The 21,615-nt window shown below is 39.7% G+C and overlaps 1 protein-coding gene across 1 annotated transcript in view; it reads right to left on the bottom strand.

The window, feature by feature from the left end:
* The window catches only part of STAC (SH3 and cysteine rich domain), a 73,848-nt gene that overhangs the window by 27,073 nt on the left and 25,160 nt on the right, over positions 1–21,615 (bottom strand). Inside the window, exon 3 of the mRNA XM_064669774.1 lies at positions 1,275–1,375. Coding sequence (XP_064525844.1) covers positions 1,275–1,375 — 101 coding nt within the window. The remainder of the gene's footprint in view (positions 1–1,274; positions 1,376–21,615) is intronic.

Here is a 21,615-nt window from a genome sequence, read left to right as displayed (position 1 = left end):
GTGAGTGGACTGCTAAACTTGGTTTCTTAGAGGAATACATTCCAGATTCTTCAGCCTTGGTTTACCTCCAAGCTAGATTCAGATGCAGCATGAGCTCACAAAACTCCTATGACTTTGCTGACAACTTCCTGATGTAAATTTGGTCTTTATTTTTCTGTTTTTGTAAACTAGTGACCACAAGATCTGAGGCCAGAATCAAGAAATGCATGAATCAATTAACTTGATGTAATATTCGGCTTGTCCAAGGCTTGCAATGAGGTCGTTCAGCTCTTCACAGATCAGCTTCCAGTACCAGAATGCCTCATGCTAGAAGTATGATTATGGTTTAAATACATAAAGACTTGCCTCAGGGATATAAACAACAATAGCTTTCACTGAACACTCTTGGAGAGAAAAGATTTTTCCAGTGAAAGGTGGGTTTTGTAGCCCTTTTCAAATCAATGCTTGCATTTTTTCCATCATTTAACGCAGTGAAACTGTTTGCTTTTAGCTCATATTTGTCCAAGTGCCTTCCAGTTGCAACAAATCTGAGAACATCTGAAACATGAATATATGTATTCAGTTTTCATATTCCAAATGGTCTTTTCTCCGGTAGTGACCAAAAGACCCATTTTCCCATAAAAGTCAATCAGATGAGTTAGAATTGTCTCAGACACAGTGTACTGCCATTGTCAGTCATGAGATTTTGCTGCTCAGAAGATAACCCAGGAACTAAGGTGCTGTGCCCATCCAGAGGCAGGCTCCTGCTCTTCTCAGCCGCCAGCTTAGAGATTGCTTCAAACTCTTTGTCATCATACTGTGAAATACCCTTTGGTTTACTTTTTAGATGAATTATATTTTTTCTTCAAGTCCTAACAGTGGAAAAACCAATAAAAAGTAATTTGAGGGATTTTTCATTTGTTAAACTCCATTGAAATATTTTGATTAATTTATAGTATACCTTGAGAAATTTACACTGCAGCAAGTGCAGTTTAAATCAAAGCAATCAATTCTGTTATTTAGCTAAGTTTGGATTCTATAACTGCATTTTCACATCCACAAAGCAGACCAGATTTGTGTTTTGGTTTTGTTTGGGTTCTCGAGTAGTAGCAATTGACCAAATTGACAACAGGGCACTACCTGACTTTATGTTTCCCACCTCAGTAAAGTGATCTGGTGTCAGTTCTGTAAAGGCACCAGCTAAATGCCAGCTGGGGGTCAGGCACACAAAGTAAGTGGCTCCAGCACAAGCTGGTGCCTTCCACTTCTCTTTCTGCCTTGAGCTGCTCACTTACCAGCTTGCCCATGCAGCGCTGCTGTCCGATACTGTCTGCACATTTGTGATGGATGCTCATCTTACAAGCCTTACAGCGCAATCCATGCTTAGCATTTATCCCTGTGAAATGCATGGAAATGATTTAATTAGACACAATCAATAGTTTCCATGCATTTAAACAAATGACCTGAAAGAACTGATGGGGTCAGTTGCCGTAGAGCAAATATTGACAGTTTTCTTTGCCTTACCTACTTTTTAAAATTCCCATTTATACACACATTTTCTTTACAGCCTCTCCATTTTAGGCATTTTTCCCCCAGGCTCTTTCCCATGCTATTACTGCCTTTAGACACATATATTGGATCATGTTCTGCTATATGATAGTCTTATCAGTGATGTCTCTGCCTCGTGAACATCAAGCAAAATCCCTTTGCTAATTTGAAAGGGCTTGATATGAGAGTTGTGCAAGGCTGTGCTCCTGTGAAGGAGCACCCAGGCTCTGGAGCTGCCCTGGGGAGTTTGGCCATCAGTGGAGGCCAGGTTTCATGGGTGAGAGGTAGCTCCAGGGGCAGCAAGGGCTAAGCCAGCTCCTTTGCCATTGTCCACCCATGGGCAAACATATCCCTGTTTGTTTGGTTTCTTTTTCCTGCATGGTTGCACTTGGATTAGTGCACTATGAGGATTTTTTCGATTACAGTTTCTTTTCAATTACAGATGCTCAAACCAATATTGACAACTGTGCCCAGGGATTGTTGCTTTCACCATCCTGGGCCAGTGCTCAGGAGGTGCAGAAAGGGCTCCTTTTATGTCCCTAAGTGGAGCAGTGAGGATGCCACGAGTCTGATCTTGCTCTCCTTCACTGGCAGCGGAAAAGTTCTGTGTTACAGGTAGGGAGCTGCAGGAGAAATTTTGCCTAACAGAAGCAGACTTCTCCTACTTGACCAACAGTATTTCTGCATTATCTTCAGTGTGAACCTACTCTTAAATGACAGACCCAAGTCTGTTTGCTTCCAGGCAGGAACAGTCACTCTTATTCATACAACCGTAACACTTCCTAAACTATGCAGAAGAAGTGATGCTGCAGCAACTCTTTTATCCCCATAGGACTGTATAAATGAAATGAATAAACAACATGTCAGTTCATTATCATCCACTGTGGGAGTGAGTAAGAAATAAGGTAGTAAAAAAACCCCTAAAAAACTCTTGACATTTTAACCAGCCTTCATTAGTCAGACATGATAGGAATATTAGTCAGAAGGATCCTACTCATGTAGCTCTTGGTTATTTGAGTAGTCAGTGCTGTGTACATGTTGCTGGATTCACCCGGTGAAACACTGTGTCTGAAAGAAGCACTTCAGGGAAGGTTTCATCAAGTTGGTGCCAAAATCCGAGGTTTGACAGGACCACTTTCAGGGGAAGAGGTGCCTGAAGCACTTCCAAGCCAGATAAGGCAGGCTGAAGTAGCTGTGGGTGGTTGCAGTGAGCCAGGCTCAGATGTTTCACTTCTGTGCTTCTTGTAGGATAGGGAACCTCCCCATCTTCTTATTGAGACTGCTGGAGAGATGGAGAGTGAATGGGGTTGAGTGTAGGGTGTGCCCCAGGGACTTCCGTGGAGTGGGGTCACTGACTGCTCCCTGCTTCTTGCCTACCCGGTCCCTTTTAGCCCTCTCACGGTACATGCAGACATCTAGCCTCTTTTCTGGGTTCTTTTTTCCTAGCAAACACAGAATTTACTAGAAGAACACATCCCTGTTTGTTTTGTTTCTTTTTCCTGTGTGGTTGCACTTGGATTAGTGTGCTGGGGGGACTTTTTCAGTTATAGTTTCTTCTCAATTACACATGCTCAAACCAATATTGACTTCAGCAGTTTTGTGCTTTTATTACTGATGATGAAATGCTGAATCACCCTTCCTGATGATCAACAATTTGCATTGAGGAAAGAGTACTTCCTCCACAATTTTTTATTATATTTATAAGGCAGAATGAAAAAAGAAAAATGACATCATACTTGCCTAGCAACACATCAGTGCTTACACTGGGTCTAATTCTCCCCTCACGCTGGTCTATACTGGCATAACTCTTGCCTGCTCTACCAAGTTACTCCTAAGATTCAACTGTGAAAAGGCAGACAGTTCTTTCTCCTGTTATGCTCTTCTAGCCATTTTAGTGTTAATATTACAGGGTGGATATTGCTCCTTACATGTTATAACCATGTGATCAGAGAAGATACACATTTGTCAATACAATTGTGCACCCTAATGATGTGCAAAGTGAATGTAAAATATCTGTGCTGCTTTCAAAAATCAAACCCCAATATTCTCCAGAACAGAAATTGGTGGTCATGTGAAACTCTGTAAGATGATTACAAAAGAACAACACTATATCTCTGTTGTTGAATGCCATATTTTACATGTGGGTAGCTAAGTAGTGGCTTCAAAGAGAGGAAAAGCATTTCAGTCACACACTTAAGTCTAGAAGAAGTCTTTGTAAATCAAAATGAAATTCCCTATAACTACCAAAATTTTGATCTTCAACTAATTCTCATTTCTAACTTCTTGGTTTGCTGTGCGACTAGCTTGGAAAAGAATTTTCATGTATCTCCCTGCCTGCCACTGAGGAATAACTAAGGGGCACAGAGTCATTTATTCTGTACTTATGCTTAACCACCATATCTCAAGCTCTGAAAATGGCATTTTTACAAGACACATCTTTTTTCTACATGATAATTCTTTCTTCTTCAGTTTTATCCCCATTACACTAAATCAAACCACATCAGAGAACTATGGCCAAGCTATTTCAAAACTGCATGCCAGGGATTAGACAACTATATATCAGTAGTGTATCTGATCCAAAAGTTCCTGAGCTTCAGAACTGAGGCACAATCACAGCTCACATCTAGGAGAAGAGGTCATATTTGATATAGGTGCAAATGAGACCAGGGTTTGATCTGTTGCATCTATTTCTGGCCTCCCATTTAAGCAAGCTTGTTGGCTTTGCATAAGCCTGAATGGGACTGGTTTTGAAAGGCATCCTGGTAGTTTGGAATAGTGAAAAAGAAGGCAGAACATGGATTTTGCAAGGAAGTTATTTAAAGCTGAGTAAGTACAGTGAGAGTTCTATGGTCATGCACCAGCATAAGAGAGTTATTTCATTATGCCTAAAGTAGTGGCATAGGATATAGCAATATGCTGAAACATTATTTGCCAATAAACTCCCCCAGAGAGAATAAGAAAGTTAGGAATTTTGCCTGAACATACATTAAATAGTAGAAAATAACTGGTATTTATGACTCATAAAAGTAAAAAAATTTTGACACTGACAAAGATAGTAATAATTATAGCAATAGCAACAACAACACAATATGGCAGACTATTTAAGGAGAATTTGTATTATTTCACTGCACTGCCACAGGGTACCAGTCGAAAACCTCTCTGTGGTGTGCTTATCCCCACCGGTTTAATCTTTCTGTAGATTGAAGCATGGGGAAGGGGAAGCATAAGGAGAGAATTCACATTTGAGATGGTTACAGCAATGTCTGGAAGGTGCAGTGTTCCAGCTAGTGAAGTCTAGGATACGAAAACACTCTCCTCAGGGTCTTTGGCTGAACACACTCTGATGACCTGCAAACCTGACCATCAATCTCTAGTTTGATTCCTGCCTCCCTAAACAGCTGACAGCTTGATTGCAGCCTATAGTTTATTCCAAGCAGCAGATATTCCCCTATGCCAACCTTAAAGGAAAGCTGGAAGATACTGGTATAGTACTCACTGATATGTCTTAGCCCACCTGGAATAATTTTAGTTTGTGGTGGATCAGAAATACAGGAAGCAAAGGCTTAGCAATTAAATAAACTTGGAGCAACCTAGCTACTTTTTCTCTGGTTTTCATTCAAAGGGGAAGTAGGCTAAGAGCTTTGATGGATTCTTTGCTATTACCTTCAAAAAGTAATCACTCCTCCTACCCTCTTCTCCAAAGACCCCCGCTGTGGTGACTTTAGGCAATTGTTAAATACAGAGCAGGCTAGAACAAAGTTCTGCTCAGTCACTTTTTGATTACAATCTAGGGATGTGGTTGCCACTATTTTTATTCAAGGAACACTATTTCATTCACTGAACAGGGCAGACAACACTTGATGAATAGGCAACTCTATTCAATATTTTTTTTTTACTTTCCTTGGTCAGTATACTTTCCATAAGCAACATCTCCTGAGTACCACACTAGCCTTATTCCAAATGCAAAGTGATTATTAGCCCCACGAGCTTTCCAATGGGCTCACTGTCTTTGTCTGTTGCCACAACTTGTATGGGAAGTCTCTCATTTGAGAGACTAAGGAGTAAAACTGTCAGAGGTTTCACTAATACTATTTTGGTCCAGATGATGATGTTTAAGTTGTAAAAATTGCAAACTCTAAAACTGGGGATTTAGAATGGAAAGTACTACATATGTTTAGCTGGCTTAGAGTGTTCATGAACATAACTGTAAATGTAGTCATGAAAGTCATATAGGGAAAAAATACAAAGAAATTTGCACAAATGTCCTCTGTGTCCTATTAATTAATGTATCAATTACCTCATAGTCTGTAAAGGCTGGTATTCCTTTTGCAAACAAAAAAACCCCAAAACTGACAAAAGAAACTATATTTCACGTAAAGCAAATGAGGAAATTTCATGTCAGAATACTTGAGTAGCTCTTAAATAAACTTACAAATGAGTCATTTTCCTCAGATACCAGCTAATGTATCCAGGCATATAGCACTGGAAGGATGCATTTTGAGAATGCGTTTTCAGAATCAGGTCATGTTTAATAACACCTTGATAGAAATACTCTATGACTGGGTCAGCTCCCATTTGAATAGCTAAACCAGTGGCTAGGTTTTCCAGAACAGTCATGGAAAACTGAAACTTAAACTGTTCTGATAATATGACCTTAAATACAACTAAAAGGACACACTGCATCACTTTTTTAAATCTAAGCCTTTTTTGGAGTCAGCCTGAATGGAAATATTTGGAGGCAGAGATGAGCAAAGGAAACAGGGCAGAATTAGATTCCAACTCTTTGTGTCTCCTATAAAAACAATTTAGTAACTACTGTGCGTTTCAGGAAAGTGACATTTATTCCAAGGAATGCAAATGAGAATTTGCTTGTCACGCACATGTGAAGCGGACCTGTATCATCCTCTGGGCCAGCACAGCTATGGTCACATCACTGCTGGCTGATGCTTTTTGCCTGTTGTTCCAAGACTCAACATAGGATTAATAGGTAGAGAGGGAGAACAAGCTCTACAGTCCGGAGAAATTTCAAAGAAAACTGCATATGTGGGTAACAACATGATGTTACACTGACTGTATAAAGGTAACTATACTAGGCACTTATGCTAAAGTGGAGAAAAAAAAAGAGAGCATAAAAAGATTCAGGTCTATAAAAGAAAGAGGAAGAGAAAGAGACACAGAGAGACTGTCACCTCCAGCTAATCTAGCTATGACCCAACCATTATTTTTTATCATTTCAGCTGAGAAGAACATGCCAGTCAGAAATTGTTTTTATTTAAAACTTACAAAAATAAATACATTTTAAATTACATATTTTCCGTAATACTTCAACTTCTGCTGTGGGAGAATGATAAAAATAATGAGTGCCTTGCCCCTTTCTCCCCAAATGTATTTACAATTGTCACCAGGAAGCTGCATCCATGCCAAAATTTATGGGAAATGGAGAATTTTAAGCGAGCTGAGCCAGTCTTGTAGCAGTAAAGAGTTTAGAATGTCACCTTAGAAGGAGGAAATCCTTGAAATGGTACTGGTGCCCCTGCGGTCATCTCTAAGCCTTTGTGCACCCTCCTCTCATGCCCCCTTCTCCATTTTTAATAAATTGTTTTTTGTAAAAGCTCTGATGCTGAAAGGGATGACTATTTTTAAAAATTCCTCTATGGCTACTTCCTGCCCCTGTGGCTGGCTGCTGCTGGACAAATGCTTGCCCTCCTCCTTCCCCTGTTCTCTCTCAGTCAAGAACTGTGAGTAGATGAGAGAATGGCATTTTCTACACAGGACATCCACATCTTTAAAGTTGAAAATCTTGACCCTAATTCCCTCAAATCATTAGGTTTATAAGGATGAGCTGGGCACTTTTCTTCCTTTAGCCTCCCTGAGTGCCTCCTGCCACCTTGGGAACTACCCCTTTTCTCTGTCCTAATACCTGGCACCCTTCTGCTTCTTTTTCTTAACTGATGCTACCCCATCACTTGCCTCAGATGACATTGTGGAGAGGACAGAGGCACAGATCCTCATCTGGTCATCAGGTGAGCTATAGACCAAAGTCCAAACCCAGATTCCTGCAGCCTAGATGGCTGAGCGCTGGAAGTTACAGCTGTCTGATGCCGGACTGATAATTCAAACTGATGGGCACAGAGTTGCCAGGTACATTGACTTACACACAAATATTCACCTCACATAAAATTATCAGTACTATTAACAATCCTACCATTGCACATTCCACTGTTAAATACAGGACTAGATGGATTGTTTAAAAAAGCAACAAAAAGAGGACATAATAATTTTTTGGTCTGCTGCATATTGTTCCTAACTGAGCCACAGAAAATATATTATGGCAGTTCTTGGCATTGTCATTTTGACTATCCAAAAGTATTAATTTTTCTTTTGTAAGAAGATGAAATTGAACTTACGAGTACTCTTCTCTTTTGACCTGACTAGATAGTCTTATCTCATTCGAACACTATGGCAAAGGCACTCTACGCATGAATAACAGATGTATAGAACAAAAATATCTAAAAAACAAAGAGAAAACTAGGCAAAAATCTTACTTAAGCAATTTTTCATAAATAATAGCAGCATGGTATTGACTTCAGAGGTTTTACTCTTTAGTAATGGATTTTTTTTTTAATTAGGTTGTGGGTTTGGGTTTTTTACAGTTAAATGTGCCAGTTTAAAATGTACAGAGTTTTGGGTGGGTTAAGTCAATAGTTTCTTGGGATGGCAGTACACTGTCCAGGGATCTCCAACAACATGTTGGAACTAGAGGAGGAACACCTGCATTTGGGACCAAGCTGCCAGGTCTGAACCTGATGCCTTGATTGGCTGAAGTGTCCTGTTCCCCTGAGTCCACCTTATGTCAATCTAAACCAAATGGGGTGTAGAGAGAAGCTGGAACTTATATATTTATGTTCTGTAGAATAAGACTTGATATCCAATCATGGTACCTATCCTTTCAAATTAATAAATTTTAGATTATATGTCACTGAGAGGTACGGGTCCATTTGAATGCCTATCCCAGTTTCTCCATAACAATATCCAATGTTCAAATAGCAATAAAAGTTGCCTTGCATGTAGGCAGGCAACAAAACAGTGCATAAAATTAGAACTGACTTCCTAGTGACATAGTTTTCTTTAGAAATGACATGCTGAGAAAAAAATGAGGCAGTAATAGGCAGGTTTTTCTGCAAGACTGTTATAGAGATGAAAAATATCCCTGCTAAAATAAAGTCTTTTAAAAATTTGGCCACAAGAGGTTTTTTCTTTGCACAGCACTTTTCACATATTCAGCAGCTTTGCTATAAAAGTCTGTCCCTGAAAGGAAATATCCACCTCCATACTTCTTAAAATATCATCTCAGGTTTTTGATCATCTAAATGTTAATTAAGATGCTGGAACGCCATGGTAAATAAACTAACAGCTATTACTGAAAGAAAAAGTCCCAGTTCTCTAGACACTGATCATGATCGGTCTTATCTAACCTTCTTTGCTCTGAACAAACTGGCACTGGTATATCAATGCCTACTTTCCTGGACAATTTTCTGGACCAATGAGCCTGTGCTTGTAGGTCTTTGCACTGGGTTGCTTTGCTGAGAAGGCAAATAGCTTAGAACAGTTGGGCATAGACTTGCCTATGGGAGGTGATGCTGAACTGCTTCAGAGATGATGATGGTAGCAGAGCTGAACAGGACAAGGGAACATGGAGAAATTAAACTTGGTGTGCTGTCCCAGTTGAGGACAAGCAGAGACCAATGGCTTGGTGTCAGTAATATTAGTAAACCAGACCAATATTACTTGATCTCAGTAATATTAGTAAACTCTTGAGATGAAGATGATGAAAGATTTCAAATGATCTCTGTTGGCAGGCTCAGGTTATTTGCACCTGTGTTCTTACATATGTTGAAATGCAAGGTCATCCAGGTGCAGACATTTTTTTCTGTGTTTTGAAATGGTTTGAAAGAGCAGTTGAATTTTGTAGGGCCACTTATATATGCCAAAACTTTTGTCTTTCAAGGGCCTTGTACCATTATAGAGGAGCTGGAAAACACAAACCCAATATCTGAACAAAAATTATGATGTGAAATGAAGAGCAGGGCTATGAGCTTGCTGAAAATATGGGAAAAGAATTACACAGCAAACAAAAGAACAATCTGTCCTCAGCAAAGGGATTTAATATCCTCACTGGTCTCTTAATGGATTTTTAACATTGCCTATTGCTTACATGGCTTCATCATCATCAGTGGGCTTGAAATGAGAGGCTTCTATTTACCAGAAGATCAGGACAATCAATTAGAACTATGAAAGGTTTAGTTAAAAAAAAAAAAGAAAAAAGAAACAAACAGAAAAAAAAGTGCCCCTGATAAATAAATACCCGTTGCTCTCTAGCCTTTGCCGTTTCAAGCTTACTGAGGGTTTTGGCTCTTCCTTCCTGCACCAAAAACACTCCCTCATCAGCGCAGTGCCTCAGTGTTGTTGCCGGTCTGTGTTAGCACAAACTGACTGGCAGTGCCTGTGGCGATGAGCCTTGCACATGAAATGCTGAAGTGTGACTTACTGTGACCGTAATTCCTCTCTCTCCCTGTTTTGCCCATTTCACAGTAACTAGTGATAGAGATGGGAATTGGAGCTTCCACCTAAATCTAGTGGCTCGTCAGGATCTGGCCACACACAGATGTTTCTGCTCCAAAGCCATTTCTTACCTTGGATCACACGTAGCTGAGGAGGATTTCATCAGAAGCTACAGGGTAATTGACATCTTGATTTGCTCGAACTAGAGATAATTCATCATAAGTAACTGGGTAGTTATAACAGTGTGTTGGGATCAGTTTTCAGAGAATTTATTTCTACATTAAGTCACAATGTGTTTTTGTACGATTGCATTTTATAACAAAGTGTGTTTCAGTTTCTTTTCCACGTGGGAAATACAGAATCATAGAATCATAAAATTAATTAGGTTGGAAAAGAACTCTAAGATCTTTGAGTTCAACCCAAGACCGAACACCACTTTGTTAACTCGACCATGGCACTAAGTGCACCTCCAGGCATAGTGACTCCACCCACAACTTCCCTGGTCAGCCCATTCCAATATCTAATCACTGTTTCTGTGAAGAAATTCTTCCTAATGTCCAACCAATGGAAAAACATTCAAATGAAACCTTTCTCACCAAATGCAGGTATGTTTCTTTTTGGTTTGTTTTAATTTTTTCCCCCAGTGAAATCACAGAGGCTGGGCAGTAAAAATGCTTTATTTACTACTGTCATCTGCTCAAAGAGGCGATCTCAGCCTTCACTGTTACAGCCTGGGAGAATTTATTATTTGACACATAGCAGTTCAGAAAGCACCTGCAGATACACTTCTATGGGGCACCAATTATTGTTGAAATGAATATGAAAACTTCTGTCAAATTGTTGTACAGAAGTTTATGTAGTTCAGCAAAGCAAAAAGAACATTATCTGCCTCAGGATCAATCTGAGGAGTGAAAAAATACAGATATTAAGCTGGAATATCTATTTCTAAATATTTAAATCATTAAATCAAACCCATGAAAAATTTGCTTTCTAAGATTTTGTCTATCAACAGGAATAATTCAATGCATAACTCATAAATTGTCCATGGTTAGAAAGTATTTGCATAATCTGACTTCGCCCTTGATTCTAGTAGGAACAAGCAAAGCCAATTCAAGCCATAGCTTTTCTCATCTACACATGTGGTTTGCACCAGCATGATTATGTTTTTTGCTGTCCAAAAACCTTAATTAACATTGACCATAAATGTGCTACCACTATCAGAGATAAGTAAACCAATAAGGGGTAGCAATAGGTTTGGCAGCTATATCTATCTGTTGTACTGTGTATAATGACATAACATATAACAAAAGTCCAGCAAAACCCATGAGACAACCTTGCTTTTAGCAAAATGGCTTCCAGCGCAAAAGGAGCTGTTGTTGGGATGTCTAAAGGCATGATTTGGAGGGGAGAAGAGAAAAAAACCAGATCAATGTGTCTGAAGGTACTGGCACACAGCTGGATGTTACTAACAGATACTAAGATTTAGGAGCTGTCACAGGCAAAAAAGAGCTGGAATTATGAACACAAACAGGCAGCAGATAATTGTGTATAACTGCATGGGTGAAATTGAACTCCCAAATTCTGAGGCAGGAGACTGCTACCTGCAAGCTGCAACCACTATTGGCTGCTTGGAAATGTTGATAACACTTGGACTAAACAAAAGTGATGCATCCCAAAGCCTCCAATTAATAGAGAGACAGGAGACCAACCCACTGGTTAAAAGGCTGGTCATGTGCTGTTCTTATGCACATACATTATTTAGACTTTAGGAACTGGGAACATGGTTTCCAGAAAGAAGCACTGGTGCCAAGAGGTGAGTTCTTGAAAGGAAGAAGTAGTCTCAGAAAGCAGAAGGGGGCCCAGAAAGAAGTTGAAGATCCTGCCCTGGGTTGAGGTCTGGGAAACGGGGGAAGACCCTGGAGATAAGGAAGCCATGGACATCAAAGCCAGGGACTCTGGCCAGAGGCACCTGAGAAGAGTAATTGCAAGGAGCATCACAAAAGGAACAACACCCTCCTGCTCAACTTGCATAGGCTAGTAGTGACCCCTCTGCAGGGAAAAGGAGACTTCAGGAATGAAATGCTGGTGGGGACGGAAGGAGTGTGAGAAAAATTAAACAGGATAAAATCTGTATTGTCATTGTTTCTTCAATAAAATCTGGTATCCAGATCCTCCACACACTGGATTTTATGTTATCTCTCCCTTGGCAAGAGCTCAACGTAATTTTGGATTCTTTGATTAAGAATCAGTCTAAATTTTCAGATGGGGCATTTTGAAATAGCATCTGTGATAGACACGCTCAAATCCCATCAATGTCTTAAGTGTTTTTTTCAGCTAACAAAGAGTTTGTTGCCCTTGGAGAACACCCCTAAGCAGCCTAGTCAAGCTCATTGATGATGGACCACTGTAAGCAATCAGCAGTGTTAAGAATTCTTCCCCATGCTTCACAAGAAAAAAAAAAAAAAAGACCTGGGACAGAATAAACTCTGTCTGGAGAGTTTGATATGCCACAGATCTTAGGATATGAAAGGTTGCTACACTTCTGAGAGGTGCAGCTAGAAAAACAGGCAATATTAGCACTGCAAATAAAAGTCCCCCCATAAATACACCCAATCGTCATTTGGAGGGATTGTCCTGTGTGCATTAAATCTATAGCATTCTTTTGTGATTTCCAGGAAGCCAAACAGGAACATACTGACTATGATGTTGTAGTTCGTGTTGGCTCAGTGATTATACCAGCCGTATGCCACTTCCTCTCTTGGCTGTGAAAATGAAATTGTTGCAGGAAGTGGAGGGAAGACATAACTACTTTTTTTTTCTTCCCTCCCCCTCACCCCCATCTTTCTTTCTTGCTTCCAACGCTTCTATTAAACAGGAAATAATCTAGTGGTCAAAACAAACTATTCCAAGATTTTCAAGATCACTCCCTCCTTGTTATAAAGGAAACTGCAATGTAATCACAATTTTCAATTGCATGTAATTGCATGCAAACCACCACAATGTAATTTTCAACTGAGCAAGTCTTCAGAATTAGAAGTCAGGATCCAGGTGTCTACAGCATCCTTCAGTATGTAAGATAAACTTATGTCAAAGAGCAAAACAGTTATAGGTCATGTATACCTGGAAAACTAAAAATTTGGCAGTTTAGAGAAGGTAATTTGTGAAGTTGCAGTTACATTCCTATTACCAAAGCAGAAAAACACATGATGCTCCATGTGAGCCACCAGGACCATTGCTCTCTGAAACATCCTTCTATATTAAGGACAGCGACGAGCAACTGTGGGTAGGCATTTTACTCTACATGATGGCAGTGCTCTATTTCTTGCAAAAGCATTTCTGCTAATTGCCTCATGTTAAGGCTTCTGCAACTCACGGTAAGGTGAAGCTTCTAGTAATTTTGCTACCAGTTAGTGCTTTAGTCACTATGTGGCAATGTAATTATACACATAACAGTGGCACTCCGGTAGACAAAGACTCTAAATAGAAAAATAATGTTTTTACAAGAAGGTCAGCTTTAATGAAGGTGCATTTGATTTACTTATCTGTAAACACCTGATGTCCCATATGAGCTCAGAAAAAGTATGTAGAAGGACATAAAAAACCCTTGTATTCTGCTTCATCCAGAGGCCTTCAAAAAAACCTTAAGCTTACAATTATTTTCTTCACTAAGGCTGATTTCAAGAGTGATGGCCACTACACACTAGAGTATTTAGTGGGTTTTCATGTAGTTTTTGGTTAAAAATCATCATGGCTAACATCACAGTAAAATACTGATTGTAGATGTGCTGGAAATTTTTATTGTTTTTCATCTAATTAAACAGCAAATGTTGGTCAACATTTTTAAAGTCTCTTTTGACTGAGGATTAATTGCAGTATCATATTAATAGCAATTTCCCCAAAATTACAGTAAGCTTGAAAATTATCTAGTAACAAGTGTGAAACATGTTTGATGCTGTTCAAGGACAAATTAGAATTTAAAATATATTTCCATCCTCTTTTCTCAGCTAAGCAGTTCCTGATTATCCAATTTACTGATAACATTCTTGCCTCATCTCAGAGGAGGAAGCCCTCCCAGAGGGTAAATAAACTAAGCATTTACTTTTCAATATTTGCTTTAAAGTATGTTTAACTCTTTGTTACCAAAGAAAAATAATAATGTAAAGAAAGGATAATGTGTGGCACTCTGTAGCTTCTCTAGAAATGTGGGGCAGTATGAATTGGATACTTTTTGTCATGTTTATCAAAAATAGGAGTATCAGCAGATGGAGCACACCTATACTGCATATACCATACATGTTTCTACCTCTTTCCATCTGTTCATCTGTTTGGAAATTTTGGAGAGTCTAGATGACATTACCTATACCTGACTAGTCTATAACTAATGGTTTAGTCACTGTACAGTTTGATGAACTTAAATTCATATTTCCAGAAGGCTTTTGCTACCTTCTTACAGGGTTTCCCTCAAAAGTGGGAAGGTTGACACTTAGGGAGATTTATTAACTCAGGAAATATCTTGTAGGAGAAGCCAAGTTCAATTTCAAGCTAATAGGGTAAAATTATTATTTTGCACCAATTTTTTGCGGATACATATTAACAAAATATAATGTTTTTGCTTGCCCTACACCGTAGTACAGCAGGTCAGAGATGACTTAAGCAATTCTTACACTGATTCTCAAAAGTGCTAGAAAATTTAGGCGCCAGAGCCGTTTGTCATCGTCAACTGAAGCAAGAACCTAAGTCTCCTAAATCCAGGAGTAAATTTAGTGAAGGAAAGGAGGAGGGAGAGACAGAGACTATGGATCACTTAGTAATATATACTGGTACCTGTCATTGAAAAGTTTACACAACAGCCCTTTTTCGAAGAATCACAGAATGACTGGGATTGGCAGGGACATTTGGAGATAATCCAGTCCAATCCCCTGGTAAAGTAGGTTCGCCTAGAGCAGGTTGCACAGGATTATGGCCAGATGGGCTTTGAATACCTTCATAATAGGAAGCTCCACATCTTCTCTGGGCAACTGTTACAGTGGTGTCAACCTCACAGTAAAGAAGTTCTTCCTTATCTGCAGATAGATCTTTCTATGTTTCAGTTTATGCCCATTGGCCCTTGTCATTTCACTGGGCCTGGCTTCATCTTCTTGAAAATCTCACTCCAGATACTCCCACAGATTGATGTTGTGTCCTCTGTCATCTCTTATCCAGGCTTAACAGGCCCAGGTCTCTCTGCCTTTCCTTGTAAAGGAAATGCTCCAGTTCCTTAGTCACCTTTTTGCCCTCTGCTGGTCCGACTCCAGGAGCTCCATGTCTCTCCTGTCCCCAGGAGCCCAGAACTGGACACAGCACTCCAGGTGAGGCCTCATCAGGTCTGAATAGAGAGGCAGGATCATATCCCTCAACCTGCTGGCAGTGCTCTTCCTAATGCACCCCAGGATACCACTGGCCTTCTTGGCCACAGGGGCACACTGCTGGCTCATGGATGGTTTGTTGTCCACCAGGACCCCCAGGTCCTTCTCCGCAGAGGTGCTTTCCATCAGATCAGCCCCCAGTCTGTACTGGTGTAGGGAGTTATTCTTTCCCTGCACTTGCCTTTGTTCAATGTCATGAGCCTCCCCTCCACACAAGTCTTCAGCCTGTCTAGGACTCTCTGGATGGCAGCACAGCACTCTGGGGTATCAGCCATTCCTCCTAGGTTTGTATTGTCAGATATCTTGCTGAGGATGCATTCTGTCCCTTCATCTAGGTCATTGATGAATAAGTTGCTCAAGACTGGACCTAGTACCCATCTCTGGAGAACACTGCTAGCTATGTGCCTCCAACTAGACTCTGTGTCACTGATCACAACCCTCTGAGACCTGCCATTCAGCCAGCTCTTGATTCATATCAACACCCACTCATCTAACCCATACTTTTCGAGTTTGCCTATGAGGATGTTATGGGAGACAGCGTCAAAAGCCTTGCTGAAGTCAAGGTAGAAAACACTCACTGCTCTCCCCTCACCTACTCAGCCAGAGTAGAAGGCTTTAGATTGGTTGGGCACGATTTCATGATTTTTCCTCACAATCAAAACAAAAGGAGGCTGGATTCAGCTGCTTTGGAAAACTTCTCTTCACAGGGAAACTCTTAATAATAAACAACATTCAGACTCACAATTTTATACCATAATAGTAACAGTGTATCATCTGGAAAATAGATGTGGGAAGGCTCAGCTGGGACTGCACAAGCCCATTGGAGAGATGGACATGAAGCTGCTGCCACAAGCTGCTCCACAGGTATCTCCTCCTCACTGGTGGCTCTTTACCCTTCTCTAGAGGGGACAACTCCCATACTGATGCAGTGGCAACACAAGTCTCTTCCCCCAAGGTCATGTGGGTTGGAACATGCTAGAGAGACTGGGAAGAGTGGGGGGCAGGGTGAAGACTGAATGAACAACATTATTTTTGTCCTTCATCCTCCAAGATCAATAAAAATGCATTTATTTTGGTTTTCGTTTTTTTTTTTTTTTTTTTTTTTTTTCTTTTTAAGAGCTCTGTCCAAAGAGTCCTCCAAACTACCACAGCCTTGGAAAAACAGCTTCAGTTATAGCCATGCTTCTAAGAGTGTTTCTACACTGTCTAGCTGCCAAGCAGTGGTGATCAATCTGTGAGTGTTTATGGCATCTTTGTCTACCTGGGTAATACTGAATACAGGCAGGCTTGGATCAAAACAGAATTCCTACTTAATGAAGTGAGGCAGCAAGCTTAAAAAAAGTCAAGCATATTCTTTATGAGGGAGCTGATCAGACTGGAGGCAGAAAGTACTGTGTCATAGTTCCTGTGAAATTTTGCTATATTTAATAAACATCCACATAAATTACAGTTATATAAACACTTCCTCAAACGATGGAGTTTTTCCAGTACTTATTAGTCACACTTGCTGATAGTCTAAGAGGAGAGGTTCGGATACAGCAACTAATGAAAAAGGGGGACCAAGGCTCCAATCTAGACCTCTTTTTTTCCTTTATTCCAGCATTTGAAAAGCTGGGCCAAATTATCAGCCTTGAGCTTAATTTTATGGAGGATGTTCCAGCATAGCTTTGGGGATAAAAGTGGTTGAAAGTTCTAGTAGCCACAACTGCACAGTGAAATAAAGAAATACAGGCTGCTTTTAAAAGACGTACCGAGAAAGAATTATTCATGGTACTTCTTTGGTTGTTTGAAACTCCAGAATGACTGGCTAAACCAGAACAGACGGTGGTAGGAGTGAGTCAATGATGAAGGGACAGCACAATTTCACTGCTTAAGTCTATTGATTAATAGACTGAAAGTCTATGCTAGAGTTATATTTTGGTTTTATTTTTTTACTTGCTTGTTTATTTTCTACAGGTTTCTCTAACTAACCTGATTAGTTCCTTGAGAAGACAGCTACTGAGCTATTTACCTCCAAAGTTGCAAAGGTCTAGAGAATCTGCATCCAAACCAGAAAACTGATTACCCTGAGAGCATCTGTAAGTGCATACATCTCAGGTACCTAAGCCAGTGATGGCATGATCCAGAAGGACCTGGTTTTGACAATTATTGGATACTGCAGAACACAATTTTGTCTGGTCTTTCTGAAAGTTTGTGGCCCTCTAAAATGTCTTTCCAGTCAAACATACTCTAACAGGTGTCAATGAAACAGGTGTTTGGATAAAATCCTGTGCCAGAGCTAAGGTTAAGAATGGAATGAAATAGCTAAGTACACTTCTGACACACAAATAAACATACAATGATGTTGTCATAAATGAGCGGCTATTTCTTTAAAACACAACTTTAAAGGATTTACTTTAAAGTAATCTATTTTCAAAAGCAAAGTTCCTTATTTTTTTGCTGCATTGCTTATATTTGACTTAGATGGGAATACATTAATTTCATGTCATATGCTTGGAATGTGTGGAAAATAACATTTTTTCCATGTGAATCAGCACAGGAAATGATCTGCAAATGAGTAAAATGTTGAGAAGTCTACAGATGGAGTTTTTTTTAAAAAAAACACAATGTTTTTCAACTGTAGAGTACTGACATATTTTGTTCAATAGTAAAGTATCACAGAGATGCTTGATGACACATCAGAGACTGAAGACAACTAAGAACTTACTTCTGATCAGCATAGTTTTAGACTATAATCTGATGCAACATTAATTTAATAGTATCTACCTTCGGTGGTGCTAGGTAGTTTTGCCTCCCTTTATTTGCCATTGCCAAAGCTTACCACATTCTTGGTAAACACAGAAAATGGCAGAAACATGAATCAACTCAGAGGCATTCTGACTTGATTTTCTTTTCACTGTGATGTAAAAAAAAAAAAAAAAAACCAACAAAAAACCAGTGTCTTCTAAATGATGATCTAGTGATACATTCCATAGGTCCTTTGATTTTCAAAATTTTCCCTTGCTGAGGTTAGATATTAAAATAGCAATAAATATTACTACTAGGAACAGTAAATTAATAGTTTTCTAAGAAACATGCCGTGAGAGGATGTTCGAGGGTGGATATGTTTAGGAAAATATATAATCTACCATGGAGCTGAAACCTCAGTCCTAAACTAATGAACACTGAGCACTCACAGCAGCAAAACTGAGTGGGAGAAGGGAGTACAGAGTCTGCTCCAAGACACTATTGGTTTGCTTCTGAAATTACGTGAATTATTACTGTTGAATTAATTATTAGAACGGATGATTTTGTTGGAGTATTTGACACCGTAAGAAGCCCCCATTATCATAAAATGGATCCTTTGTGCACTCTTCAAACATCCCTTGAATTTGAAATTTCCTTCCTTATTTCATTTGAGAGAAAATTACTGCTTCTATATCAAATTTTTCAAGTGGAAATTGAGTCCCAGTCTTGTACAGATAGTAGTTACACTTTGACTCCTGCCTTCAACATGAGGTATGAAGCATACTATTAATACTGTTTCTTTCTTTTTTGAAATCAAATCAATAAACAGGGTTTCTTTTGAATATGTTGCACTGCACTCTGGGATGCATAAAAACGTTTGAAAGAGCAGGTTTACATTATACTGATCATAGTAAACATCATCCTCTGAATGCTGAAAACAATTACATGTATTTGGCCTTTATCTTCTGACTGTACTTCTGTCAAATGAACAAACAGGCATATGGGCTGCATCCCAAGGGCAATATTTGGCCCAACAGTCAAGGAGAGATGATGAACATATTTTTTTGTAGGAAGATAAAGCTTCACAGACTTCCATTTCGCTGTGAAAAGAGCAGCATGGGGAGCCTGCTGCCTCTGCTCTCAGTGTCCTGTTCACTCTGAAGCTACAGACAGATTCTGCCATGTGAGTGAGATTGAAGCGTGCGCTGCAAGTTCATGCTATGCACAGTTCATCACGCTGCCCTGTACCAGAGCTGCTTAGTCCATAGATCAGAGAGCCATTTAAGGTGAACCTGGCATCATTCTTGGTGGCAAAATTAAAACCATCTAAAGTCAAAACTGGATTTTCCTGGACTCCTTCCTCCAGTCTTCAAAACATGTGTCTGTCTTTGCGTTTATTCTCATCAATAAGGAATTTAGAGCCATAGACTCATTACTCTTAAATGTCGCTGCCCACGAAAAATGCACATAGAGAGGATAAATAGGCTTCATGTTACAAGTGTAAATTCAGAGTTCCAGAACAGAAGTGAAGTTTTTTCAGTCTGCTTTTGAGAGCATGCTTTGACAGGGTTTCCTGAAAAGCTGCCTGCTTCGCTTCACCTTCCCATAACCAACAACTGCATAACTTATACGGATTAATTGAACTGCAGACAGTAGCATCTAGATCTCCCATGCTGTTTAAAATACAATACAACAAAACCAGGCATGACTGCAGTAAGGATCAAAGAGAAGAGTACAGGAATAGAGAAGACGTCTGTCTATGAGAATCAGGGCATCTAGACTTTAAGGCATTATAAGGTAAAACTCCTAACATCTTTCCTGCCTTACCTCCAAGCAAAGATGAGCTGGAGGAGGTCAGAACAATTCACCTGACTCAGACTGCCACCAGACAAAATAGGTCGCATTAGCTTCTTCAGCAATTATAAAATGCTTCTTTTGCTAATGAAGTGGCTGAGATACAGAACAGAAAAACAAAACCCTCAGAGGATAGAAGAAAAAGTTCAGAAGGCAGGTGGGGTTAAAGCTGATGTTTTGAAGCTTGGAGCTATGCTTCAGGACTTTCCTATTCCAGGCGGACACAGATTGCCCAGCAAAGGAGAGGGGCATGGGTGTTTATGAACTGGATTTACTCCCTGCAAAGTTTGCTGCCAGTAATAATCCATCTTGAGCAGAAGTATTTTGAAACACTATTGCTGAGTTGTGCAGATTTGTGACTATACTAATCTCCATACAACTTCACAAGAAGCTGCCAGAAATGCAAAGAACTTATATTTGCAGTATGTATTTGTGAAACTAAGCTTTGATAGAACATCCATCCACATTACAACAGGAGACAAGTTCTGGGCATGTTTCCATTTATAAAGTTATTTCAAGTAACTAGTCTTCTAGACTTCCTTTCAATCTCTGGACTGTGAAGTTCCCTGATACCGATGCTTTACTCCTTCTCTCTTTTATTTATTTTACCACTTCAAGTAGAAAAAAACTTAAAAGAGTGGAAAATAATACCAAAAACTTAAGATGAAAATTCCTCAATTTCCTTGGATTTAGTAGAGCTGTGGTGCAGAGAGGATATGATTTAATTTATGGAAGCATGATTGTCTTGCATCAGATTTAATGTTCTGTAGACAGCTGCCTTTTCCAAAGAACATGAGTTCCTCACACAAAATGGGGAGTGTTCCACTGAGCACCCTCATCTGAAAAATGTTGAGCAACCCCATCAGCATCTTTCAAGAACTTACCATACTGTTAGCTGAAAGGCAGTGACTTCCATGCCAAGGGATATAAATTTCTTACAGTAAGCTAGACAAATTACAGACAATATTTTGTACTAAAAGATCTACACTGCTTCTACATGAAGCTAAACCAGTTTTTAACTTCTTGTCCTGCCTTAAAACTTGGAAATTGTGTCACTGACTTTCACATGTGTAAACTGCCACTGAATTCATTCCTGATCTACTGTTCTGGGACAACTAGATAATTAGTAGGCAAGAAAACCAAACCATATGCACAACACCCTAGCCACAAGGATGTGAATTTCTAGGATCAGATTTCTGATTAGCAACTCCTGCAGCTTCCCACAGTGGTGACCATGCATGTTCTACACCTCCAGCCACTTGCACTTCTTTCCTGATCTGTCCTTGTACAGCCCCACAGTTGAACTGAATGAAGCTGGCTTTTTAAGTCTTCACACTGCACTGAAAATTACCTTACAAGCAGGGCACAGTATGGAGTTTTTCTCTGCACACTAGAGAGAATAATAAAATTAGTTCCTCTGTGTCACTTAGTCAGTCCCTGGCAGGAACTTACATACTCATGGACAGTTTCAGAGAGCAGACAGGCCTATCTTTCAAAGGTATAAAATTAGTGTGAGATTTTGTGCACAAGTATCAGGCAG

This window comes from Pseudopipra pipra, chromosome 1 (genome assembly GCF_036250125.1).
Source record: "Pseudopipra pipra isolate bDixPip1 chromosome 1, bDixPip1.hap1, whole genome shotgun sequence".
NCBI classification, from domain to species: Eukaryota; Metazoa; Chordata; class Aves; order Passeriformes; family Pipridae; genus Pseudopipra; species Pseudopipra pipra.
The sequence above is the reverse complement of the archived record's forward strand: the minus strand, read 5'-3'. Positions and strand labels throughout refer to the sequence as shown.